General features: G+C 58.4%; 1 protein-coding gene across 2 annotated transcripts; it reads left to right on the top strand.

Moving 5' to 3' along the window:
• ASPG (asparaginase) lies at positions 1-21,027 on the top strand. Of its 2 annotated transcripts, none has more exons than XM_084793871.1 (15): positions 1-308; positions 5,841-5,949; positions 6,726-6,852; positions 8,295-8,420; positions 9,802-9,885; positions 10,570-10,696; positions 14,340-14,452; positions 15,232-15,414; positions 15,525-15,638; positions 16,126-16,248; positions 16,952-17,047; positions 17,268-17,431; positions 18,351-18,437; positions 20,023-20,122; positions 20,321-21,027. In XM_084793871.1, the coding sequence occupies exons 1-15, from the start codon at positions 227-229 to the stop codon at positions 20,402-20,404; spliced, it is 1,719 nt and encodes a 572-aa protein (XP_084649997.1). In that variant the 5' UTR covers positions 1-226; the 3' UTR covers positions 20,405-21,027. The 2 variants fall into 2 exon arrangements, with proteins under 2 accessions (XP_084649997.1, XP_084649998.1); XM_084793872.1 differs by having other exon boundaries at positions 2-308; positions 6,741-6,852.
• The last annotated feature ends 5,597 nt before the right edge of the window (positions 21,028-26,624 follow it).

Here is a 26,624-nt window from a genome sequence, read left to right as displayed (position 1 = left end):
GGCTCAGCTCCATCCCCAGCAAGCATCTTTCCTGCACTCCACCAGAGTCCAGCTCTCTGCTTTGAAGGCGACTCCTCCTCCACCTCAGGTCCAGCCTACCTCGGTTCTTCAGCTTGCACCAACCAAAGCAGCCCCAGGCCTCCAGTAAGCCCCACCCTTCAGGCCCCACCGCTTCCCGCTCTTACCCTTTGGCTCCGTCCCTGTTGAGGAGTGCGCTGTCCCAGCCATGGCGCGGGCTACGGGACCTGAGCGGCGGCTGCTGGCCATCTACACTGGCGGCACCATCGGCATGCGGAGCGAGGGCGGAGGTGAGTCAACGTCCCCACGCCCTAGGCAGAACGGCCTCTGGGCCGGGCCACTGGGACCTCTAGGGAACTCTTTTGCAAGAGGGGACTGGACCCCTCCTTCTTCCCCACCTCCACCCCGGGTAGCTGGGAGTCGGAAGCCCGGCCACTGGAAAGGGTGAGGGGCATGGCAACTCTTCCTGCCCTGAAGTCACCGGACACAAGTACAGAGGAGGGAACTGGGACGGGTGCTCTGTTCTGTGCCCGGGCGCTGGGAAGGATGCTGGGGACCTTCCACACCCTCTAGTCTGTGAAAGCCCTTAGAATGAGTGCTCTTGCTTCCTTTCTTCCTTTGCGGAAGAGGCTAGTACAGCCTCAGGCAAAGCTGCTTGTTTGCTCTGTCCCTGCAGAGAACTCTCAGCTTTCCCCAGCTAAGAGTCAAGTTGGGTTGTTCTCAAGGAGCTTGGACAATAGGGTTAGGGTCTTGGAAGACACATCCTGCTGCCTTTGGTTGGGACACCCTGGCGAATGCCCTTGAGGACACCCCACTAGCAGGCGAGGCCATGGCCAATTAGCTTGGCCTTCACCGAAGTGATGGACAAAGCAATGTGACATCCATTAAGGAGCTGAGCCCTTAGAGGGTCAGTTACTGCCAGTGGGCCCCAGGGTACTGTGGGTTCCGTGGATGCTGTTGGATTGTGCCGGGGCGGCTCAGAGAGGACGCCACTGAGAACACAGGCTCCTGAGGATGTGTGGCCAGACCAGGAGCAGCAGTGTGTGGGGACAGAGAGAGGAGGCCTAGAGCAGGGACAGGAGGCCTCCTCCCAGCTCTTGTTGCTTTCCCTCTAGGTTTGACACCTGGGCAGTTTCAGTCCTGTTGAGCTCAGGTAGGACAGCTTAGGCTAAGGGACAAGTAGACTCTGACCACAGTGCCCCCTGTGGTGGCATCATGCCCGTGCCCCCTGATGTTCTCCCGCATGCTGTGTTTCTCTAAGAGGCTGCCAGGGCTGGATGCCCAAAACCTAGGTGCAGTGGGGTGTGGGGTTTCAGATGGGTAAAGGTCATCTGGGACCCTTAGGAGCCTGCTCCCTGCTCTGGGGGGTGGTGTGGGGGGTGGGGAGAGTGCGCGAGCCCTGGGAAGAGATGGAGACCGGCAGGATCTGCTCTGCTTTAGAAGCTCTTCCTCTGGGTAACAGACACTGCACCCAAAAAGCTCAGGGTGGCAGCAGTCCTCAGACCCTGGTGGAGGGGCAGGCAGCACCCACGGCAGAATCTTCTGGCTCTAAGCTGAGGGCTCTGCTCCCTGGACCGGCTGCTCCCAGAAATCTACCCCTGGCCTTCATGGGACCCCCCCACCCCCACCCCCCCAGCCTTCATGGGACTCCTCAGCCTTCATGGAACACCCAGCCCCTCCCTCTGCTCCCTCCCCTTTCCGCTCCACGCGCCCCCCCCCCCCAGGCCTGCAGCCATTGACCCTTTCCCTCTTTAGGGAACCTTGGGCTTAGTCCTCAGGGGATAAGGGAGAACTAGAGAGGAGATCTGGCCTTTGATGACCCCTAGGGGGATCTGCATACCTGAATGAGCAGCCATGCTAGGCCTTGGAGCCTCGGGCCTGTCTGGGGCCTGCCTGGGATCTGCTTCGGGTCGGCCTTGGGTGTGGCTGGAGTCATTGGCTCTGAATATTCACAGGTGTGAATGAACACCTTGACTTTCTATAAAGGGAAAGGGTTTCCAGGAATGAGGCAGGAACCCAAGGCAAGGCAAGCTGGGTAATTGGAACCTGGGGCTCAGGCATGCCTCAGCTCTCTGTGTGCTCTGCTGCAGGGGCGTGTGTGTGTGTGTGTGTGTGTGTGTGTGTGTGTGTGTGTGTGTGTGTGTGTGCTGAACTGTGGGCTGCAGGTCCTGCCTGCCCTGGATGGCCCCACTGGCATGAATGATTAACCAGATTGTCCCTGCTTCTGTGGGTCCTGGCCCCCGGCAAGTGGGAGTGGTGGCTTCCGCTACAGAGAAGCTGTTTAGATTGTCGCTGTTGGAACAGCTCGTGTGCCTGCTGGTAAACAGTGCCCGACACCATGTGACGAGCCCTGCCAAGGCAGGAGAGACAGAGGTGACAGCATGGCTCACCTCTTCACCACCCCTTTCAGGGGGCCGTGAAGATGTCACAAGTCAAAAAAAACATGTGTTCAGCAACCCCAAGCCTGAACCCAGGCTTGCCTCAGTGACCCCCTGGGCATCCAAGGACTTCCTGTGTCAGCTAGAGCCCTCAGTGTGGCAGCTGCACAGGCCACCAGGAGGTCCCAGGCAGGGTGGCCTCAGCATCCCAGGGCTATATGAATCAGGGGTGGCCTCTGTAGGAAAATAACACAGCTTACAAAGTCAGAACTGGGAGTGAAAGCTAGTGTTAGAACATCGGGGGAAATCACAGCAAATTCTAATTAAAACACTGTTGTGGAATCCAGAAAAATGGTCTTATCGGCAACTCAGCTCCTGTCCTTCCTCCTTGGCTGTTTCTGTCACACTTCTCCGCGTCCACTCCCAAAGCGCCCCCCCCCAGGCCCCAGGATCTTGTCACGTGATAACAAGTGTTTTAGTTTCTCTCCAGGAAGAAAATCATAGGAGAATTTAGCTCTTTCTGGGCTGGTTTTACTACTTCCCAGGTGACCCGCTTCAAAGTGGGGCTCCCAGGGCCTGTACCCTCTCAGACTAGCCCATGATTACCCCACCACAGTGTGCCATGTGTCCCCAGGAGACACTGTCCATGCTCAGAGGCAATAGTCCAGCTGTAGACGGGAAAGTCTTGCCTGAGGCAAACATGTCAATAAATGCCTGGTTTGCGTGCACCCCCACTTCCCCTTCCCTCAAGGTGAACTGCTAAGTGTCTGTGGGTACCCCAGGGCCACTGAGAGTGGCAGCCTTAGTGTCCTGAGGTAGCCAGCCAATCGGCACTGAGAGCCTCAGGGTTCGTCCTCTCTCTGGAGGCAAAGTTTAAAGTCTCAAGGCCTTAACAGAGAAGTTTTCCTGCCTCCTCCACCTTCTGGTGGCTGCCAGGGTGCTTGGTTTGAGGCCACATTCCCCCTGTCTGTAACTCCTCTGCTCTGTCTGCTGCCTTGTCAGATGGCTCCTCTCTAAGTGTACCACTCCCTTGCTCACCTTTTCTTACAAGGACACACAGGTTGTGGCCTTTGCAGCCACCTGGAAAATCCAGCATCGTCTCTCCCTCCCTGGCTATCAGATACAATCATAGCTCTGAAAACTCTGTCACAAAAGACAAATGTCAAGCCGGGTACAATGGCGCACACCTTTAATCCCAGCACTTGGGAGGCAGAGGCAGGTGGATCTCTGTGAGTTTGAGGCCAGCCTGGTCTACAAAGTCAGTCCAGGATAGCCAAGGCTACATAGAGAAACCCTGTCTTGAAAAACCAACCAACCAACCAACCAAACAACCAAACAAAAAAGACAAATGTCACAGGTTCCTGGGCTAGGATGTCGAGTGGCCTGGAGACTCATGAACGTGGAAGTGGGCTTATATCCCAGTCACACCTAGGGTGGCTCTCAAGGCCCACGGAGCTGACTAAACTCACAGAATTCATCTGTTTTTCTGAGCTCTGTCCACAAAACATTTCCTTAAGTGACAGCAACAGCAGCAAACTACCCTGGAGACGTTTAAGGGACTCTGTGCCAGCCCAGGGTGTGGTTGGGGACAGGAGATGCCTAGTGAATCTGGGGTTCAGTGGTGCAGAGGTGGGGAACAGCTTTATCCGCTCCAAATTCTGCAGGGCTCCTGACCTGTAGCAGGGAGGCAAAGAAGCACATCGGATTTGTGGTTTATTTGTGACCAGATCTAGCCGGCAGCAGCCAAGGGCTGGCAGGCAGCACCCAGCAGGCTAGCTGGGTAGGAAAGATGGGAGGAGGAGGGGCTGGCAGGGTACCAGGAGGCAACGTGCTCAAATGGCTCTGTCCTTAGACTCACCCCAAGAAACACAATGGAGCCAAGAGTAAACCTGGGGAAAGGAGGCTCCTGGTCAGGAGGTCGGTAGGCTCCGCGTTTACCATGGCTGGTGGCATCAGGCTGAGGCAAGCATGGAACCTGGCTAGCAGGTCTGCAAGCTGCTTACAGTGATGCTGCAGGGCCGAGCCCTCACCTTGCTGCCCCTGGGCACCAACCGTACCTTCTGGGTAAGGTACTGGCAGCTTGGTTCAGGCATGGTGTGGTGTGGGGAAGGAAAGCCTGCTAGGCCCAATCCCTGCTGACCCTGGTCAGACATAGGGATTCCTCCCCAAAGTCCCCAGAGGTGGCCATGTCCCCACACCAGCTCTTGGAAGCATGGGGCCTCATGGCAAAGGGACTCTGTAGATGTGGTCAGAGAAGATACAGAGGATCCTGGCTTTGAGGATGGGGTGTATATAGGGAACGGCTGGGGATGAACCCAGTGGACAAAGGTCCCTGTGCTTGCAGCATGTGAGACTGACTCCTGTCGTCAAGGCTTGGCTGCAGATCCCCGGTGAAGGAAATGTGGCCTTGGTAATAGTGGTTCAGTGACAAGAAAAGGTCCAGTCTGCAGAGGTTGTCCTGTGACCAGGTGACACCCAGGACTGACACGACACTGCCTCCTGCTGAGGTCCCATATGGGTCTCTAGGGGACCTTTTTGCCTTCACTGCTGTGCCCAGGGGCCAGGCATGTGACCAGGCTCTCACAGAGGGACTGGTAGAGCGACTGCAGCTGCGTAGGTTACTCAAACTGCCCTAGGTCACAGAGCTTGCAGAGGGCAACCTAGGGCGACAGCTGGCACTTCAGTCTTGTTTTCTGGGAGCCTCTGCCAGACTATAGTGCCTCGTAGGATGTCCTGGGAGTGGGGTGCACAGTGTTTCCTTAGATCCACCTTCCTCATGCTAATGCTGCAGGCTGGGTTGGGGCACTTGTGTTTGGTGACAGGGACAGAAGGCCTGAGCGGGGCCTTGGAGAAGTTGTACACAATCCATACCCTCTGGGGGTATTTGAGCCAGGCAGGCAACTCATGGAAAGGGCATCAAGACCTCTGGCATCAGAGATCGCTTCCTGGAGGGCCTGTCTCAGGCTGGACCTTGAAAGTGGCCAGTAGATGAGAAATGGGGGGCGGACAGTGCCAGCAATGCCTGTAGGCACATGGGGGTAGAGCTGTGAGTGTACATGCACTCACTGGACAGGACCTGCCCCATGGACCCCTCTTGGTGGTGGTGGTGGTGGTGGTGGTGGTGGTGGTGGTGGTGGTGAGTCCAGACCCATTTGATACAAGCAGAGGCAGGACAGGGTAGAGTGGTGCTCGGAGCTTCTCGGACTGGCTCGGTTTAAAACTAGGATTCACTCAGGAATTGGCTCCAAAGGAAGATGCTGAACTTCCAGGCGAAATGGCTACCTAAGTCCCCTGGGGTCTGGGTGGCAGCTGTGGCCCAGCTGAAGCCTGGCCCCTGCCCCAGAGCAGCGCCTGACACCCAGGAGGAAGGGAAGGCTGTCTGACTGCGGGAGGTTGCCACGGCCCTGGTGTGGAGCCCACACTTCACCTGGACTCTATCTGCAGTGCTCGTACCCGGGAGAGGCCTGGCTGCCGCCCTGAGGACACTTCACATGTTCCACGATGCAGAGTATGCCGGGGCCCACCGCCTGCCTGAGGATACGCTGGTGCTGCCGTGAGTGTATATTCTTCCGGGCTCCGGGGCAGGGGTGCGGTGCAGCTGTCCTGGGAGGCAGGGGTGTGGCGCAGCTGTCCTGGGAGGCAGCATGAGGCACCTTGGCGACTCCTGAGTTCCTGGGCAGGCCCTTCACCTTCTACTGGAGGTGGCTGCCTGCACAGCCGTGTGCCTGGGGCTCGCTGTTTGCCACTGGTCCTCCTCCTCCTGCTAAGCTCTTGAGTCTGAAAGGGCCAGAGTAAAGGAAGCTTGCAGCAAGTGTGATGGGGTACTAAGTCTATCAAAAGAGGCTGGGTTGACCCAGGTGGTCTCTCCCACCTCAGCATGGCTGAGTGAGATAGATTCCTGCTCCACCTGAGCTGATCTTCACCTCTCCCTGAGCTGGTATAGGCCAGCCGGCCCTAGCTTTTGGAGATGTGTTCAGTCTCTGTCCCTGGAACTCCAGGTGGAAGGGAGGCTGTGCTTGTACTCATGATGTGAACTGAGGCTAGTGGGGCGGAGCCCATCCACACTTTCCACACAGCTCCTTCCACATCTGAGCCACTGCCAGACACAGCCCCTTCTAGGATGCCGCAGCCCCGCCCACACCCCACCTCCTAACCCCTCCCAGGATGCCACGGCCCCGCCCATACCCCCCCACTTCCTAGCCCCTCCCATATGCCACAGCCCCGCCCACACCCAGCCCCTCCCAGGGTCACAGCCCCGCCCACACCCTGGCTGGAGAGGGCAGAGGAGGTGGGGCTTTGGATCCAGGAGAAAGACAGAATGGGAGACAGTTCTGCCTCCTGCAGCCCGGCCAGCCCTGACCAGAGGATCATCTACACGGTGCTTGAGTGCCAGCCACTCTTCGACTCCAGTGACATGACCATCACTGAGTGGGTTCAGATTGCCCAAACCATAGAGGTAGAGGGTGGGAGTGTGGGCAGGGCCGAGTGTGGGACTGGCAGGGCTCCGGGCCATGGGCGGGGCTGTGGAGTATGGGTGGGGCCAGAAGGCTGGGTTGGGTTGAAGGTGGGTCTAACGCTGTGGGAAGCAGGGTGAGTCCCGAGGGAGGTTATGGTGTGGAAGGGGCTGGAGTGTGGACGGCCTGGAGTATAGGAGGAACTGGGGTATGGGAGGGGCAAGGTGCTGGAGGGGTGAATGTGGGTGGGGCTGGAGGGCGGGGCAGGCCTCCTGCAGAACACGGGGCCAGTGAGTAACTATGGGCTTGTGGTAGCCTTTGTCCACCTGAGACCTGGCAGTGACCTGCACGGGAGCCTCAGGAAGGGACTGGGTTCTGGGCCACGCACTGTGTACAGTCTGAGGCCCTTTCTGTCATACATGTAGAGGCGGGTTGCTCATATGGTTGATCTGATCCAGTTAGCCCTGAGGTGGGTTATGTGGGGCTGACTGGCTTTGTGGGCCTGACCCACACCACAAAGTCCCAACCTTAGAGTTGCCACTCAGTAGGTTTAGCACCAAAACCCCATCGCAGTGTCTGGTACTAGTAGTGTAGCAGCCAGGGCAGCTGGTTTACAGTGGAGCTACCCCCCTTCCCCCGCCCCCTTCAGCTTTCCTCTTCTCCTGTGACCCCAGACCCAGCTCCCAGGTGCAGCCCCAGCCCTTGCTGTCCTGAGTGGAGCGCTACATTCCCTGACCAGGCCAAGCCACACGCTTGTCTGCTGCCTGGAAGGCAGCAGCCCCTATCACCAACTCTGAGCTGCCCATTACAGGAACCAGGCCATTAGCTGGCACTTGCAGGCTAGGTTGTGGTGGCCTAGGACAGTCTTCACAGTCTCACTTGTGACTCCAGGCTAGGTCCTCTGTCATGAAACGAGGGTAGACCACATCTCAGTCTCATGAAGGCTTTTTGGGCGCTGCCTGGTGCTCTTCATAGCTGGGAAACTAAGCAGCTGTACCTCATATGGCCAGCAGAGGGCACACTGCTCCACGAGACTGCCTAGCTCCTCTGGTCTTTCAATGGGTCAGGAGGTTCTGGCATTGCGCGGAGCCTCTTAGCCCTCAGAACTGTTGTCTGGGCAGCCACAGCTTTGGCCAGCATGCCACCAGGAAGTGATGGTTGGACACTGTCCACCGAGGCCAGTTTACTCCTGGGAGGTACCAGCTGGAAGTCTGGGGAGCTGTTCCTAGAGCCCCTGGGACCCGTATTCAGTCATCATTTGAAGCAAGCTACAGTGTGGGTGTGCAGGGGGGCGATGAAATGGTGCCACACTCAGCCCTCTGCCAGCATCCCAGGCTTTTCCTTTCTCATGGCTTGTGAGGAGTCACCTGCCTGCAGCCATGGTCCCGGGAGAAGGCCTGTGGTGGAGAGACCTGGCCTGCCCTGAGCTCATCCCTTCCAACAGAGGCACTACACACAGTACCAGGGCTTTGTGGTCATCCACGGCACAGACACCATGGCCTTTGCTGCTTCAGTGCTCTCCTTCGTGCTGGAGAACTTGCAGAAACCCGTCATCCTCACTGGTGCCCAGGTAACATGTCCCAAAGCTCAGAGAACTCCCAAGGCCACAGACCCAGGCCTTGGCGAGCCCTGGGCTTCCTGCTTAGCGGCTGGTTCTGGCAGCATGCCTACTGTGCACTGCCAGTTAGGGTGTGTGGACACTTTACGGGGTAGCCTTGCCTGGCTGTTCTGCTCTCTGCCCGGCTGGGCTCTTACCAATTCCTGAGGCTGGAGACCCACGGGATCATGGCAGTCTTGTCCATAAAGGCTCGAGACTACCGAGAGCCCCGCCCTTACAGCTCAGCCGTGCCGGGCTTTCTTTCTTGCCTCTTCCCTCACCTGGGCTTTATGCCCACTGTTCATCACCACCACTAACACCCATCCTGGTAAATGCACCTACAGCTGTACCTGGGGGGGGGGGGGGAACTCCCTCACCCGCCTCGACTTCCTCTTCTCTCTAATGGTGTCCATAGCAACCCTCACATATGGCACCCCCTCCTCCGGCCCTAACCTAGCACACCCTTCCCCAAGCCAAAGCCAATGAAAGGCCATGGCAAAAAAACTCTATTTGAGTGAAGGCTGGCTTGAGGTTTCGGTTGCTATGGGTGACCACTGGAGCCAATCCTACCCAAGCCCTACAGGGTCCCCCATGGGGCAGTGGCCGAGGCCTATGTACAAGAAGCCGGCATCTGGGTCCCTTTGAGCACAACCTGGTGATGCTCCACCAGGTCGGGATGGTGGCTCACTTGCCCTGGCTCAGTCACAGCTCTACTCTGTGGGGGTCCATGACAAGTCATCCTTTATTATTCCCAGGGGAAAACTGAGGTTTAGTGTCCACAAGGCCTCCCACTGCACTGACTACTCCTGGCTGACCGTCCTCCAGCCAGCTCCTCTTGAAGACCTGGGTCTCTGAGCATCCCATAGCAGTCTTGCCCACTTGTGTCCTCTTGGGCACCGCTCAGCTACCCTAGGCGCTGTCTGTGGCATATCTAGGTAGTGGAAGGACAGGCTAGACTGCCGTGCATGCTTCAGGGAGGACTCCCAACTGCAGCCCACCCAGCCACCACCCTGGGTCCCCTGCCTGGCCCAGAGCTCTTGGAGTAGTGAGGGAGCTGGACTTTGCAGCCATGTGGGCTGGGGGCCAAAACTGGACCTGAGTCCCTACTGGTTCCTTCACTTTTATGGGAACCAGATGGACAGGTGAAGGTGCCCAGGTGCAGGCAGGAGAATGTCAGTGGGTGACAGCCTTGAGAGTGGGCTAACTACCCCACCCCCACACCCGCCATCCTCCTCCCCAGCCCAAGCCTGCCTCAGCTCCTCTCCCTGGCTGGGTCTGAGGGGTTTGCCTAGAGTGGAAAGCTGGGTGTGACCTTGAGTCCCAGGCCTCAGCCACCTCCCTGGCCTCTCCCCAGGTACCTATCCATGCGCTGTGGAACGACGGGCGTGAGAACCTTCTGGGAGCCCTGCTCATGGCTGGCCAATACATCATCCCTGAGGTATCTGGCCTGGGTGGAGGGTACAGCGGTGAATGCCAGCGAGCTTGTGGTTATGCCACACGCTGGTACCCACAGGCCAGAGGTTGGAACAGTCTTTCAAACAATTGTTCCTCCCCTTACGAGTAACGCAACCGTGAAAAGCCTGGGTTTGGCAAAACCAAGGAAAGAAAGCTGCCCCTCCACCAGGTTTAATGTTGTAGATATTCTTCACGTGTGTTACCAACGCGTGCGTAAGCCCGTGAAAATGGGCTGGGTCCACCTTACCGCTTCCTTGTCTCCCCTGGCAGAGCAGGAAGACAAGACAGGCCTGCCTCACACAGGCCAAGCTGAGAGCCGCCTTGTCTTTGGCAGTTCCCTGGAGATTGGGAGGTTAGGGTTGGGAACTGTGAAAGAGCAGCAGGCAGGTCAAAGGTGGTTCCCCCAACCTCCTTCACCCTAGAGGAATCTGGTGTCCCTGGCTCCTTGTAAGTGTGGGCTGAGCTCACCGGCACCAGCTGAGAAGTTGCCAGGGCCTCCGGCAGCCCTCTGTGCATTCAGTGCCCAGGCTCCCTGGGCCCCAGGGGACCTGGATCTTCAATGGGTGACCTGGGAGGGACACTGCCTGCTGCTTCTCTTCAAGGCTTGGTGTAGACGGCAGTGGGATTTGGGAGAACCAGCTCTGAGCTGCTGCTTTGCCCTGCACAGGTCTGCCTGTTCTTCCAAAACCAGCTCTTCCGGGGCAATCGGACAACCAAGGTGGATGCTAGGAGGTTTGCAGCCTTCTGCTCCCCTAACCTGCCCCCTCTGGCCACCGTGGGTGCAGATGTAACAAGTAAGAGACTCTGAGAGCAGTGCCTGCTGGCTGAGAGCAAGAAGGGCCCTGGGGCCTCTTGTGTGGAGGTGGGAACCTCCAGTGTGAACACAGGATCAGCACTGGTGGGCCTAGGGCCTCGTGTGTGGAGGTGGGAGCCTCCAGTGTGAACACAGGATCAGCACTGAGGGCCCTGGGGCCTCATGTGTGGAGGTGGGAACCTCCAGTGTGAACACAGGATCAGCACTGGTGGGCCTAGGGCCTCTTGTGTGGAGGTGGGAGCCTCCAGTGTGAACACAGGATCAGCACTGGGGGCCCTGGGACCTCGTGTGTGGAGGTGGGAGCCTCCAGTGTGAACACAGGATCAGCACTGGTGGGCCTAGGGCCTCATGTGTGGAGGTGGGAGCCTCCAGTGTGAACACAGGATCAGCACTGGTGGGCCTAGGGCCTCATGTGTGGAGGTGGGAGCCTCCAGTGTGAACACAGGATCAGCACTGGTGGGCCTAGGGCCTCATGTGTGGAGGTGGGAGCCTCCAGTGTGAACACAGGATCAACACTGGGGGCCCTGGGACCTCGTGTGTGGAGGTGGGAGCCTCCAGTGTGAACACAGGATCAGCGTTGGGGCCTGGCTCTTCCCCACCACATGACCTCAGTGGAGAAGTTCCTCTCTGTGACAGCCTGTGGCTCTGCATACACACTGGTCCTTTCTAGAACCTACCATTTTGTATTTTAACATGGATTTCGGGAGTCCCAGGCAGTCCTGGTCCTGGAGCTTCCATAATGGCTTAGCCACACCTTACCCTAAGGGCAGGGTGGCTTTCAATCCAGTCAGGCCTCAAAGCGAGTGACCCACAGCTTCTCATCTGGGAGACTGAGCCTTCCCTGGCCTGTCCTATCTGGCTGTAGAGGAGGCTTGACCTGGTACACCACTGCCCACTGGTCGGTCCCTTACAGCCCCAGACCTGCCTAGAAACGGAGGAGCTGCAGGCCCAGGTTCCGATCCCCTGCTCTACCGTCTTTGGAATTCTAAGACCTGGCTTGGGGAGGCTCTGGCAGGGCTGGGCATCTATGTGCATGGTCAGGTTGGGCTGCTAATCTAGGGGAAAGCAGCTCTTCTCGTCTGACAGGATGACTGGCAGTGTCCCAGCTCTCTACGAGGGTGGAGGCAGCCCTCACCCACACTGTGCTTCTCCCCGGGCACAGCAGGTCCCGTGGGTGGGATGCAGCATTGCTGAGACGTGCAGGTGTCTGTTCTTGGTACTCTTCCTGTGCACCAGAACCTCCAGAGAGGGCAGGGCTACTTCCTAAACCTCCCCTTCCCCTTCCTAGGCAGAACTCCAGGGGCTGAGCTCACCCAGGCCTCCCTTTCCCGCCTCTCACCTTGGAATCTTCTAGTCAGTGAAACACCCCAGGCCCAAACACCAGGGGCTGTGGGGTGGCAGAGGGTCACTTGTTATCTGGGGCTTCACTGGAGGAAGAACCTGCATTGGATGGTGTTACTGCGGTCTGGCTAGTAGCCCGTGCTGGGTGGTGGCACCAGTGGCCCAGCGAGGGGGCGCAGTGAATGTGGGCACTGCCCTGCAGCTCAGCTCTCTAAGCCTGAGTCACTCCTTATTTGGGCTCAGGATTGGAGCTTTTCCTGTGGGCAGAGATTCTAGAAGTCTCTGCCACGCTGGGACACCTGGGTTGCAAGCCCGGCCCAGCATAAGCTTCCCTAGCCCAGAGCTGAGGCTTGTCTCCAGTCCCAGCCGCAATATCCTGATCCACCGTCCTGTATGTGTGGGTGTGTGGGAACCTGCACCTCGCCTTCTTGCTATTGTCAGGCTGCCCAGCCAGTTCTGGCATCTCATGTGGAGAAATATGGGGTTCTGCTCAGGGTGTGGCTACAGGGCCCAGGGCAGGGTGGGGCTCTGGGCTCCAGCAGCCTACCTCCAGCCATCCCCTGCCTCCTGCCATCCATCCCTGATGATGCTATGCCATGCTGGCCTTCTGCAGGCTGCTGCCGCTGACTACTCTGCATTTACCTGCTGGGAGGGGAGGGGAGCCAGGGACCATCAGTCTGCTCTGCACAGGGACACTGGGGACAGCCAGGTCTTGCTGGCCCTGCTCACTCCTGTGTGTCTATACCATCTCTCCATCCTCCTTACTCCTAGTTCCATCCTTCAGCTGTGCCTCTGCAGGGAAGCCCCTCCCAACCCACCAGAACAGAGGGACAGAGGGAGCCACTCCTACTGCAGAGGTGCCCCTTGCTCTCACTGTCCACTGGCTTGGCGGAGGGCGGGGGGTCTTACGCCATACCTTTAATATACAGACATGTGGACTTCAGTGCCTTTCTCTGTCTCCCAGAAGCAGCAAGGCACCGCAGACCCTATGCTAAGGGTGGACTAGACTACCAGGTTAGGCCTGTCAGCCCAGAGCACAGCAAGGCCTATTAAAGGATTGAGATGGCGGCCTGGCTTAGTCACTGTTTCCTTCCTCCTTTGTGTCCCCAGAGTCCCTGAGGAGAAGGAGACATCTTGGCTCATCAGGAGGGTGGCTGACTATGGGGTGGTCCTTTGTCTTTGTGCAACCCCCTTCTGCGGCCATAACTCTTCTGGTGGTAACTCCCCCCCCCCCCAACCCAGCCTTATCTGTCTGCCCAGCTGAGATGCTCGCCCCTAAATTAAAGGACATCACACACTACCATTGTGTCGGCTGATGGATGCTGTAGCTCGTTGGGTGGCCAGTTCCTTGCTTTCTCTCCTGCCCCCTCCTCTCTTTGCTCACACCCTTCAGTGTGTGTCCAGAATATTGTCTAGTTGTTTATCACACGTGACTTCTCTGGCAGACACAGCAGCCAGACCTCTCTCCCCGCCCCTGTGAGCACCCAGTGTGGGGTTAGGAGGATGGCAGTGTGGGCTGTTAGTGCCTGGGTGTTAACCCATGAGTGGCCTTTGATCTTACGGCTCTGGAAGGTCCCTGGCATGTCTCTGTCCAAGGGATACCAACCCCAAATTCCTACCCCTCTCTGCCTTCCCCTGGCCTGGGATTCTGCCACTGCCTAGCGTGTGTGTGTGTGTGTGTGTGTGTGTGTGTGTGTGTGTGTGTGTGTGTGTGTGTGTGTTGGGGGCAGGGGATGATGGGCATTGATAAGCTCCCAGAATTTGGGGATAAATTAGATAAAGGCTTCCTTTCTTTGAAGATGTGGGTTGAGAAGATGGATTAATTTGTTTGCTGGGCAGTGAGCATAGAAGGTCCCTAGTACCCACAAGAGGGCAACAAACTAAGCTGATCAGATGATGTTCCGGGGCTTTCCTGTGGGGCTAGTAGACCGCAGCTCCAGCCTTTGCACACACCAGCCCCTTTGTCTGAAGTGCTGTCCCATCCCATATACTTTAGTTTAGTCGGATCTGATCTGTGGGTTTTCCTTCTCCCTCTTCTGTTAGCCACGATCCCGAACCCTCAGCCCCATCACCCTTGTCACTACCTGTGTCACCACCTCGTGGCCACTGACCTTTCTCCTAACATCTCCTCCCAGGCACGGGCTTGCTGTGGAACCTGGCATGGCCCGAGGAAGACCAGAGCTGAAGGGATTTGTTTCCTGGAGGAGGATGCGCAGGAGGGTGGGCATGAAAGACTGGAGGTGGGTGGGGCCGCAGCTTTCACACTCGCCCTCTGTCCTCAGTCAACCGTGAGCTGGTACGGAAGCCCAGTGGGAAGGACCATCTGGTGGTGCACAGCAGCATGGAACGTGACGTGGGCCTACTGCGCCTCTACCCTGGGATTCCTGCCTCCCTGGTAGGGAAACCTTAGAACCAGCTGCTTACAGTGCTCTCCGTGCCTCCCATGCCCTCAGGCCTCCCTGATGCTATGGTCTCTGTCCCAGGCCTTTCTCGGGCCAAGGTCTGGAGGGGGAAAAAAAGGGTACCTTGCCCATATAGGCAGCCTTTCCCTCTCAGCTGGGCTCCACTGGGCTGAAGTCTAGCCTGCTTGAAGGTGCAAGGCTGACCACCTAAGCTGAATGCCGGCTTGTTTGTACAGACACTTGAGGATGCCTGTGATCACCTGGTGCCACCCTTAGGGTCTCATATTGAGGCTGGCTGGGAGTGGCTACCATTGCTGTTTTCTTTTTACATGGTGGAGGGGTCTTAGTATGTAGCTCAGGCTAGCCTGTTTGTACTCACCCCTGCTGCACCTCTCTCTGCCTTTTCTTGTCATGCTTGTTGGCCCTTCTTTGCTTTCTATCTTCAGCCTCTCAACTACTGGCTGTTCCTGGGTGGCTGCAGTGCTGCCCTTACCTATTGCACAAGATGCTGGTAGGACACAGTCCTCTGTCCTTGAATGTCAGCCTGGGGAAGTCTGGGCGGGGCCCGGCCTGAGGGCCTCTGAGTGTCAGGAGCCCTGCTTCTCCAGGCCAACACTGGAGGGCTTGGGGGAATATCGCGGCTCAGCTCTCCCCACAGTCAAAGAGAGTCAGGCTACCCTGAGAGGGAAGTCAGACAATTGGAAAGCCTAGGATATAAGCCCTGCTGTTCTTGCTGGCTGCAGTTCCCCCAATCTGTGTCCTACCTCCACAGGTCCGGACCTTCCTGCAGCCCCCACTGAAGGGTGTGGTCATGGAAACCTTTGGCTCTGGGAATGGGCCCACCAAGCCAGACCTGCTGCAGGAACTGCGGGCTGCAGCTGACCAAGGCCTGATCATTGTCAACTGCACGCATTGCCTTCAGGGGGCTGTGACTTCCAACTATGCATCTGGCATGGTGGGCCTGGGAAAAGGGGGGTATATCTCATCTGGGCTCTACTGAGAGGTCCCTAAGCCAGCCTCCTTTTCTGGCCTGTTCATCCCTCCCTGTCCCCCACCCCCCAATAGGCCATGGCAGGAGCTGGCATTGTCTCAGGCTTCGACATGACATCGGAGGCTGCCTTAGCCAAACTGTCCTATGTGCTGGGCCAGCCAGGGCTGAGCCTGGAAGACAGGAAGAAGGTGTGTGTACCGACGGGACTATTCCAGGGATTCAGACTACTTCGGTGTGCACATGCATGCCTGCTGGCTCCTGAGAAGGCCAGAAGGGGTATTTGTGTCTGTGTTGTGGAAGTGGAAGATGAGGCCAGTGCTGACCCAGTCCACCCAGGGGATGCTCTTATCCTTCTCTGGAGAGCCTTGGGTTCTGAGTACCAGCTCAGCACCCCTCCCCCACTGCTCCTGACACCCTGCCCCGCTTCCCCCTTCCCAGGTGGGACTCAGACACACAGGGCTCCAGGTCCACAGGCTGAGGTCTTAGGAAACCCGGAGCTTGTAGGGAGGGAGTTAGCCTTCTGTGGGGATTGTGGGTCACACTTAGCCCTTGCTTGGGTGTCAGCCCTGGGACAGGCCCATCTCCCTGGCCTGGGGTGCAGGTCCTCCCAGCTGGCCTGGCCTCCCTGGTCCTGCGGTGGATAAGCCCACCAGCCTCTCTACCCTTCTCTTCTAGCTGCTGGCCAAGGATCTTCGTGGGGAGATGACGCTGCCCACGATAGACGAACACCCATCCTTGCTGCAAGATGGCGTGCTGGGCTGCAGTGTGGAATGGCTTCTCGGTCTGAGTGGCAGCCAGGTACCTTCTGCAGTGTGTGGGGGCTGGCAGGGCCTGAACACCCTCATGGGATGGCAAGACCACCACTGTCACTGTAGCATAGGAGGACCAGAAAGAAGGTGTGGGTGGGTGGGGAGGATTTGGAGGGATTGGGGGGGGGGGCGGAGTCGGGCAAGGAAGCTGTCTGTTGTGTGGAGATGGAAGTGATGAGGCAGTCTGCAGAGGCTGCCGTGGTCAGGGCCGGCTGGACCTCGGACTGAAGTGAGCCTAAGCAAGACGGGGGTTCTGTCTGTTCTGGGTGCTGAATAGTCAGGGCGGAAACTTAAATGTTCAGAGCCAGGGGAGGGGTGGGAGGAGCTGAGGACCCAGAAGGCCAGCAAGTGGCTGCTGCAGAGATGCCTTTAAGCCGGGTGGTTAATTGCTCCGAGCTGGCTATGGGTGGCGCCTGTCATTAGGGCGGCTGTGTGACGAGGTTCCTAGTCCAGAAGCTGTGATTAGGCCAGCATGGACGCTGGACAAAGTGGCGCTACAGAAGGCCTTCTGGGGCCCTGGAAAGCCCTTAGGGTCAGGCAGTTTTCTTCCTGTAGTGAGACCTCCTACCCTACCCTGTGGGCAGATGGGGTTCACACAGTGAGGGGGCTGCTGGCTCTTTCTGTTCTCACCCTGTGAATACTCACTGCCTCAAAGCACGGCAGCAGCCCACGTGACATTGCCTTCCCATTAGGAGGCTGATGCCATGAAAGATGCCCTGATGCCCAGCCTGGCCCTGGCTGCAGCTCATGCCGGTGACCTAGACACTTTGCAGGCCTTTGTGGACCTGGTGAGTCCCCCACTGAGGGACAAAGCTAACCGGCGGCACATTTGCTCACATGGGCAGAACACTCTCCCCAGGGCCACACTGGGCAGTGGGGCTACATCCTAGCCCAGGGGGCCCAGCTGGAAGTGGGCGGGGTGGCTCCGTGAACCCCAGTCCTGTATGTTGCTCACCTGTCCTCGCCTCTAGCCCGGTTTTGAGGTTGTGTGCCCTTGTGTCACCCTAGGGCAGAGACCTAAGCCTGAAGGACTATAGTGGTCAGACCCCACTGCATGTGGCTGCACGGAGGGGCCATGCCGCTGTGGTCACCATGCTGCTACAGAGGGGTGTGGATGTCAATGCCCAGAATGAGGAGGGTCAGAGCCCGCTACTGCTGGCCGTGAGGGGCAGGTACCCAGGGCCTGGGTGCTGCGGCGGGTATGTGGGCAGGGGAGCTGGAGAGAGGGTACTTGTTTGATGTGAGGAAAGATAAGACCACGAACGGGGCCGGCCTATTTCTGGGGGGAAATCTGGAAGGGCTGCACAGAGGAGATGGCCTCAGAAGATGCTGGAAAGGAAAATGCCACTGACAAAGTATGAGGAGCTCCTGGTGACCCCCCCAGTCACCCATGTGTCCCAAGATCTGGCAGAGAAAGAGCTAACAGAGGGGCTATGACAGGCTATGTCCCGGAGGGAGGGTCCCCAACTGGCCCTCACCCCACGTGGAAGGACAGTACTACACAATTGGGAACGCTGCCCACGTCAACCCATCCTCTCCAGTTTTACCAGAACAGCCCTGCCCTGGAAGTGCTAAGAGAGTGGGTGTTTGGGCATTACCCAACAATCTATGAGGCAAAGGGGATGGGCCCCTGTGGGTGCCCTCGGGCCGGCCAGCCAAAGGGTCTCATGCAGGGAGGCTAGGCAATGCTGTGTTGCTCTCCTAGAGCGGAGAGCAGCATCGGGTACAGAAGGCACAGATGCAGTGGTGGGAGCATCTTCCTGTGACCTCTCCTGCCAGTCCATGTGGAGGCGGCTTGGCATAGTGTGGCAGTGGCATCTCCACCGCATCAGCTTCTCATGGGTTGCTCACGGCAAAGCATAACCCACAGGGGCGTTAAGGAGTGAGGTGCTTGTGACCTGCTCAGGGCCATCAGATGGTAGTGTCCAGTCCTGGCCCCTCCCCGGTGAGACCCCCTGGGTCGGGGTGCTGAGACAGAGCCTTCTCAGAACGGATCTTGGAGGCTCTACCTTGGTCCTGCCCATGCTACTGAGGGATGGGTGAGGCTGGCAGGGGCCAGGTCACACTGACAATTGCACTTTTTCATGGCAGGCATCAGGGTGTCATTGGGCTGCTGCGGACCGCTGGGGCTTGCCTATCTCCCCAGGAGCTGGAAGATGTTGGGACAGAGCTGTGCAGGTGATGGCCTGAGCGCCATAACTAAGGGGGACGGCCTCAGGGCTCAGGGTGGCAATGGGGCTGCTGGGAAGGCCAGGTCAGCCAGCTAGGGCTGAGGGAGGGCCCACACCCCGGTGGCATACACTGGCCTGGCTGACAGAACCCTGTTATAGGAGTACCCAACAAAGCAGCCCAGCGGGAGTGTGCATGCATTGTGGACTTGGTAGGCACGGAGGGGGAGGGGGCGGCGTTTAGGGAGAGTAAAGATGGAAAGAGAAGAGCAGATGTGGGCTGTGGCCATGGGCGGCAGCTGGGATTGGGTGCTCTCAGTGGTGTGTTCATCCTGCCCAGGGTGATGCCATGAGACTTCAGGCTGATTTGTTGAGACATTCTCAGTGTAGTAGCCTCAGGCTCGGGGCCCCTACGCTGGTCTATAGTATCCTGGAAGAGTACTGTTTGCTGAACCCCGCCCCCTTCCTAAAGATGGAGGGAGGAGAGTGGGAGGGCACAAGAGGATGGAAGCTGGCCTTAGGTGCCTTCCCGGGTCTCCTGGGGTAGCGTGGTTCAGGACTGTGCCCAGGCTAGACCTTTTGGCTCCAGTATAAGATACGGAAACTGGGCTGGAAAGATGGCTCAGTGGTTAAGAGCCCTGTTTGCTCTTCCAAAGGTCTTGAGTTCAATTCCCAGCAACCACATGGTGGCTCCCAACCACCTATATTGAGATCTGGTGCCTTCTTCTGGTGTGCAAGCTCACAATGCAGGCAGAGCGCTGTATAAATAATAAATAAATAAATCTTTAAAAAAAAAAACAAAAAGAAAGATAGGGAAACTGAGGCAGCATGCAGGTCTCAGGAAGCTGGGTCTAGAGTCAGCCGTCTGCAAGGACTCTGCTTTTAAGAGGCTGGGCTAAGCTGAGCTGCTAGCTGAGCTGAGATGTGGGTGGCTGTGAGGGCTAGAGATGCTGCTAGCAGGATTCATTCCCAGAAATTATACAGAGCCACTCGGGGGCTGCGGCTTCCACGTGCTTCTCATCTACGTGCCCCGGCTAACGCAGGGTGGGGCCTGGCTCAGTGGAAATATAGTGTGGGAGGGTGAAGACATTGTTCAGGGACAAAGCTGTTCACCCCAACCTTCCTCTACAGTGACCCCCCCCTCACTTCTTCCCCAACAAGAATGTTCCTGAAGCCTATTGGGGCCCAGAGACCTTTCACCTCCTGGGTTCCCCTCAGCCACTGGCTGTTGGTATTTTCTGCTGTCTTAAGATGGGCGAGACACGTCACAAAGTCTATGTTGTGAAATATGAAACTGGCAGGGGTGTGTGTGTGTGTGTGTATGCGCGCGCGCACACACACACACACACACACACACACACACACACACACACACACACGCTCGTGCCCTTGACCTGAGTCACAGTCACACCCCATGGGTGAAACCAGACTCCAGGCCGCCCGCAGCTTAGACTCCTGCCCCAGGGCTGGGTGCTGCTGGATCAGCTGTTTGGGGCTGTCTTTGTAAGAGCACTGGGGCCCTGGGAGGGACACATACACAAGGTAGGCAGGTGAGGGGCCCAGCAGGTTCTGACAGCTTCCCTCCACACCCCCAGGCTGGCATCCAGAGCTGACAGTGAAGGCCTGCGGGCATGGTGGCAGGCTGGGGCTGACCTAGGACAGCTGGACTATGATGGACACTGTGCCCTGCAAGTAGTGAGTGCCGACCTTCTGGACCCTCTTCTGGAGGCCTCCTGAAGGTCCTGGACCAGGAAGTGCCCATCCCTCCTAGGAACATGCTTCCCTTGGGATCAACCCAACCCATGAGGCGGTGTCCTATCAGTCCCCAGGGTTGGGGTGAGGCTTCTAGGTGCTGCAATCCAGGCAGTCCCCACAGGTCTCTCTCCCATACAGGCTGAAGCAGCTGGGAATGTAAATGTGGTGACCCTGCTACAGAGCTTTAAGGACACAGTCCGTGCCCAGCCTCAGTCCCACTGAGTCCTGGGCTACAGCTGCGCTGAAGGCCACTCAGCGAGCTCCCGTTGGTCTGCAGCTGGATCCTGGCGCCTGGTAACCTAGAACCAGTTCTGGAGACAGCCTGAGGAAAAGGGCAGATGGGTTGTCCAGAGCCTTTCTTGGGGACCTCCAGAAGGAACACTGTCTGCTGGAGATAGAGGCTGCTGAGGCCGGGAGAGGCCCACCTCAGACCTTCACCTTACCAGCCTTGGGCTTGGTGACTGGAAGCACGCCTAGGCCCTTTCCCAGCAGATACCCATCCCTGTTGCATTATCTGGTGGCTCTGGAGTTTCGACAGTGGTGGTCGTGGGAGGGGGGCACCCCCAACTTCTGGGACTGCCTGGATCCTGGTCACCGGGCTCCTGAGGTGGAGTAGGGCAGCTCTGCCTCTGGATGCGTCATTCTTTCTACACGGACTTCTCTACACATCCACAGCAGCCTGTGATTGCAGGAAGTGTTCCGCGGCTCCCAACCTGCCACCCTGCCACCCGAGGGACCTCAGGCGCATACCAGCCGCTTCTGCTAACCTGCTTCCCAGCCCGCTGGCATGACAAAACCGGGAGATCTCTGCTGAGCAGAATGCCAATAAAGTTGTTGTGGGGACAGCTGCTGCTTGGCCTGGATGGGGCTGTGGGCTATGACTGTGTGGGCATGTGGGCATAGGCCTCGGGCTGCGGGGCAGAGAGTCATCCCCACAGCAGACAGCAGTCTGCTTGAGCAATCATCCTGACCTGGCAGGGCATGATAGGGTAGGGTGACATGAGGAGGGCCTGACCAAGCTGTCCTGCTCCGCCCCCGCCCTCACCCCCTCAGGCGGCTTCAGGGGCCCCATCTACGTGTCCTGATTCTTTTCATCTTGGGCTTAGGCGCCTCTTCCGGGCAGCTGAGACGCTGCAGGGGAGTGACAGGGAGCCCTGGCATTCTGGCAGACAGTCCCCAAGCATGGGGCATTTCCAGCTTCCAACCAGCTGGCTACCTCCTTCTGTGGCCTGGGCTGCCTATGGGGAAGGCAAGGATCCTGCCAGACCTGTGGGGTGGGGTGGGGCAGCAAGTGGGCATCCTGACACAAGTGGGCAGCTGCAGGTCTTGGCTAAGGAAGCAGGCTCCTGCTCAGCCGTCAGCCCAAACTTTAACATCTAGCAAGGACATGGTCCTTGCCAGGCTCAGTTCCTTGGGTGTGAGGCCATGTATGGCCTTTGCCCTTCCTTGTTAGGAGCAGCTCTGCGGCTTGGGTGCCTCTACCTTGTGCCTTCACGAAGATGCTCATCTGTCCTTTGGGCCCCTAGACTGAGCTAGAAAGCTCTCAGGCCCCCACGAGACTGTGCACTCTGAGGATGGGCAAGCGCTCTTGGCATTTGGGTGAGCCAGGCTGAGACTCTCCTACCCATGCCTTAGGCTCCTCAGCCTAGTTCCCAGGCCCCGGCAGACGCTGCCCTGGCAGCCTCCCAGCTCCTCACCCAGACAGGTGTGCTCAGACCTTGCACAACCTGGTAACACCACCTGAGCACGGCAGGGCCCAGAAGCCTTTGCCCCACACCTCACTGAATGGCTGATGAGTGGGTGGAGAGGGGCCACAGGGCATGAGCGTCAGCAGTCCACTGATATCACCCGTGGGCTGAGACTTCCAGGGTCCAGGGCAGGGCAGTGAGACTGGCAGATGTATACACGCCCAAGGAAGGTGTACATATGATGTCCCCGTGGAGTGGAGCAGGCTCTCACTTTTCTCCTGTGGGACTGGAAGAACCATTGCTTGGGGTACACCACCCTCAGAGTGCACCCCTAAGTGGCTCCCTACCCCCATTCTGTTGGACCCCCCCAAACCCCAGCAGATGCTGACCTCCCGCTAAGAAAGCCTGACTGAGCCCCACCCCCTTTGGTCACACACAGATAGGCAGCAAGGGTCAGGGGTCTTCAGCAGTTGGGCAGGTAAGAGGGACTCCTACGAGGGCTGGCAGCCAGGCCTGGTCCTCAAGACCCTCTCCTCAAGGATGATAGGCTACGGCCTCACATCAGGCTGGACTGCCAGTCCGGAAGCCTTGGGAGGAAGGCAGATATTCCCGGAGTAATCCTCACTTCCTCTGAGGGTCAGATGCTGAGATAGAGGGCATGAGCCATGATGCCACACGTTGGGGGCACTCACATGTTCCTTCCAGACCCCCTAAGGAGTGCACTCAGCCATCCTCCCATCGTCCATCTGAGTAAGGGTCAGAGCTGCTCCAGGAGCACTGGGTTCCCGTGCTGGCAGCCGCAGAGCAGAGCGGACTCCTGTTTGGATAAGCTGTGGCACCCTGTGGCCCTCCTCACACGTGGGAGGACAGCCCTACTCCCAGCGGGCAGGGCTCCATGGCTGTTTTTCACACTGGTAATTTCCCTCTAGGGAGGCTTCAACTCCTCAGTGCCAGGCTTATCTCTAGGGAACATCTCCCTTTCATCACGCCCTCCGCCCTCCGCTTCCCAGCATTTTCTATTCTATAATCAGACTCCCCAGTTGAGAGCCCCCCAGGCCACCCGCGCCCATCTCATCACATACAGGCGATCTGCAAGGTTTCCCTTCTGGTTGCACTATTTCCTGTTTCAAGATGAGCCATGAGGGGCCTGTAGTTGTCACCTGCCTCCCAAGAGTCCCCTCTGAGGCACAGTGCCTGCCCACCTTTGCTGAGGAAGGAAGCCCACTCAGGCTAGACTTGTGAAGTCTCCCGGCCCCCGTCATAGATGACTTCTAAGACGTGTGTGCCTGGGGAATTAAGACTCGGACAGGCTTCTTTTTGGTAATTCGTCTTCGTCCTCCATGCCAGTCCCCCTGACGCCACAGACTCACAGACTGCCAACGGCTGTGGAACCCGAGGCGTCACTGCTCTTCTCTGAGGCCATAGACCCAACTGCAAAACAAAACACAAAAACCTCTCCTGGCTGAATGTAAGTTAAACTTGACAGCAGCACGTCAGTGAAAAGTCTAGAGAGGCTGCTTCCTGCCCTGGCACCAGGCACACACAGAGGACACTGGTGTCCCCTGGGTTGGCTGGCCTGGACATGAATGAATTACAGCAACATCCCTCTGGTCCTCAGGGGAGCTCTGAGGGAAGGAGTAGGGCAGTCTCTCCCAATCGCTCTCCCATTTCCTTTTAACACTGTCCTTACAGAGGGCTGCACTGGAATGGAACTCTTGTGGGCTCAGTGATTAAGAGGGCAGGGCGCCTGCAGGTGAGGAGCACACTGGGCCCTTTGGACTAGGGGCAAGGTCCCTGGTACCTGATAGAAGGACCCAGGACTGGGCTCACGCCGCCCACTCTGTCCGCCCAGAGGCCCAGGTCTGGGAAGCAGAAACTCAACGCAGCCCCCCCACCCAGTTTCACTTTCTCTTTGTTCCCTCCTTCCCCTCCCACGGAGTTCTCTTTGAAGCGAGTTCGCGATGCGGGCGTGTCCGGTCCCGCCCCCGCGCTCCCCGTGGGGCTAGGTGCGTGCCCTGGCGGAGTGGCCCCTTGGCGAGCTTTGCAAACCCGACGCTCCGGGTTCCAGCGGGTGCGGCCCCTGCGCCGACCCCGACCAGGTGCGCCAAGCTGGGCGCCGGGCGTGGCCGGTGAGTCAGGGCCACCCCCGCGCGGGCACGCGGAGCAGGTCCTGGGGCCTCGGGCCCGACCCGCCGCGCGACCCGCGGGCCTGGAAAAACCGGTCTGGCCAGCGCGGCGGGCGCGTTCCGGCGCCGAGCCGGGCACCGGTGCCACATAAAAGGCGCAGCCACGCCGGCCGCTGTCGCACGGAGTGCAGCCGGGCCACGCGGGCCAGGTCGTAGGATGGCGCGAACCTGTGGCCTCGGAGCTCCCGGCCACGCGGAGAGTTTCTGTCTGCACGCGCCCCGGGTCCAGTGGTTCTTAACAGTTCAACAGTTCTGTAGCGCAATTGTGAAATGTTTAGGACCACTAGACCCGGTACGCACGGCGGCGGCGACGACATCATCGACGGTGCGGTCCACGGCGGCCAAGGTCGGCTTGCAGCGGTGGGAGGGCGCCCTTGCCGCTGAGACGGTGTAGTCTCGGGGTCTGGCTAGGGTGTGGAGGGGGGACCCTGGAAGCACACAGGTCCTGGACCCGCGCGGTAGCCTGGTCTTTCGCCCACGCTGCTGGCACGTGCCGTGGCAAGAGGCACTAGTGTCACTTCTTTCCAGACCCACACTTGGCCATAGGCACTGGATCTCCGGAGAGAGCCAGCTGCAGGCCTCTGGGTCAAGGAGCGCTCTTTGCTCCTGGGCTTCCTGGACTGGGGCTAAGGCGGCTAAGCTTTCACTCAGCAAGCTTGTTACTGAGCGGGGAATTCTACTGCAGGAGCCTTCCCTTTGGGGCAGGGATCCCGTGAGTGTATGCTGCCTGAGTGGACAGTCTCCAGGGCCGTCCAGGGAGGAACTGTGAGGAGTTGTGGAGACATGCCCAGTCCTGATGTGGAGTTGGGCCAGGGTGACCTTTTGGGGGGCACGGGGGGAGCTCAGGCTTCTCTGTTAGGTGGGGTTGCACCCATAGGAGAGGTCTGAGTGAAACCTTAGGTGGCCCTGAGCGAAGTGTGCTTGGCATTTCCACCCCCGGGTGTCCAGGACCTGTCAGATGGGGCTATGTGGGAAGAAATGGACGGCCTGGAGACCCCTGAGCTGACATCAGCACCAGGAAAAAGGGAGGTCCGTCCTTTCCCAGCCTCCTTGCCACAGATATGGGAGGCACTGGGCAGCTTGGCTGGGTTTGAGGCTGGTCAGAGCATTGGAGGGCCACCCTTCCTTTTGCAGGCGGTGTAAGCACACACCAGGCAAGTAACAGGAGACAGCCTGAGGCGGGAGGGGAGTGGTGCCCGTCCCTGCCCCCCCCCCCAACCCGGTGAGCATCTACCTTGGGTCGGTCATCATCTTGTCTGTTGCCAAGGAGGTGCCACTGTGGACACCTGGGGCAGCTTGAGAGCTTGTATCTTGGGTACCCCTTGGAACTGGAGGGCCTCCCAGGTGCTTGGCTGCCTACCCTCCGTGAGAGGCTCTTCGTATGCCATGTTCTCCCTGTGAGAGCTGTACCACCCTTGGCCACTCGATGAGAGGTTGACGTGTTGGGTGTCCCTGAATTGTAGTTCTGAATCATTTAATTTGGTTTAAATATGTACGTTGTAGGTTGATTAAGAAAAAAATAAATACATTCCAAAGTATCCCTGTGTCCTCAAGGCTTTTCATCTGGGCTGTTTGTGAGGCTCTTCCAGGCATCCTAACCACCCTTCCCACTCTAACTCTAGGGGGTGGGGGGTAGGGGGGAACTAGGCCACTTGTGGGGGAGGGGTGGCTCCAGCCCCAGGGCACTGCCTCCACTTTCTGCCAGCTTTTTCCTGGCTGGAGAGCAGGCAACCCCAGTGGCTGCTTCTCGTTGTCTTGAGCCAAGCTGCTGGGTCAGACACCGTCCTAGGAGTTGGAGCTGTGCTTCCCAGAGCCAGAGTGCGAGTGGGCTTGGATTTCCGAGTCCAGGATCCCAGCCACTGCAGTCGGCTTCCTGTCCCCCCTTTTACTGACATCTCAGTTGGCTTCTCCCCGTTCCAGGCTGGAGACCTTAAGCTAGTTTTGGGGAATCTTGTTCTGCGTTGTGGGACTGGAAAGAAAGGTGTCCCAATCCCTGTCCTACTGGCCGCCCTAGTCACATCTCCTCTCCTGCCCACAGCTGGCTTTGGATTGCGTTGCACAGGGCTGGGTGTGGGTGTAGGTGTGGGTGTAGGTGTGTCTACCTCCTACTGGTAAGAGGCCTTGTCCATGCCCTTCTGCCCTGGAATTTCCACATCCTCTTACAAAGAGGGGAAGAGGGATGGCTGGAGGGGCCACCCAAGACAAAGATCGCCCAGAGAACACACTCCATTGAAGCGAGAGCGTTGTGGACAAGCATTGCTTCGTGGTGGGAAGACAGACCTGTGCTGGGCTCACTGGAGAGGTACCTGCAGCCAGGGCTTTGGAGGAGCCATGGAAGGCCCCCGGTAGCACTGGGCTGGGGCTGCTGGGGCCTCGGCTCCTACTCTGCGCAGACCATGTGTATGCTTCCCAGGGGGGTGGGGGTGGGGCAGCCCTTGTACTCTCAGCCTCGAAAGGGTTCCCAGGATCCTTTGCCTTTGGTGATAGAGCTCCTAGGGTTAGCAGGCCTCATCACAGATCTGCTTTCCTAGCCTGACCCTCCACCGTAGCTCCTCCAGCCCTGCAGGG

Source organism: Acomys minous (genome assembly GCF_964271855.1).
Source record: "Acomys minous genome assembly, chromosome: 8".
In the NCBI taxonomy this organism is placed as follows: Eukaryota; Metazoa; Chordata; class Mammalia; order Rodentia; family Muridae; genus Acomys; species Acomys minous.
The sequence above is the reverse complement of the archived record's forward strand: the minus strand, read 5'-3'. Positions and strand labels throughout refer to the sequence as shown.

Excerpts from the sequence above, each read along its gene's own strand:
- ASPG (XM_084793871.1), top strand. The coding sequence starts at position 227 with ATGGCGCGGGCTACGGGACCTGAGCGGCGGCTGCTGGCCATCTACACT. Across the intron at positions 8,421-9,801 it reads TCATCCTCACTGGTGCCCAG|GTACCTATCCATGCGCTGTG; the intron begins GTAACATGTCCC and ends GCCTCTCCCCAG. Across the intron at positions 17,432-18,350 it reads CTGCTGGCCGTGAGGGGCAG|GCATCAGGGTGTCATTGGGC; the intron begins GTACCCAGGGCC and ends TTTTCATGGCAG.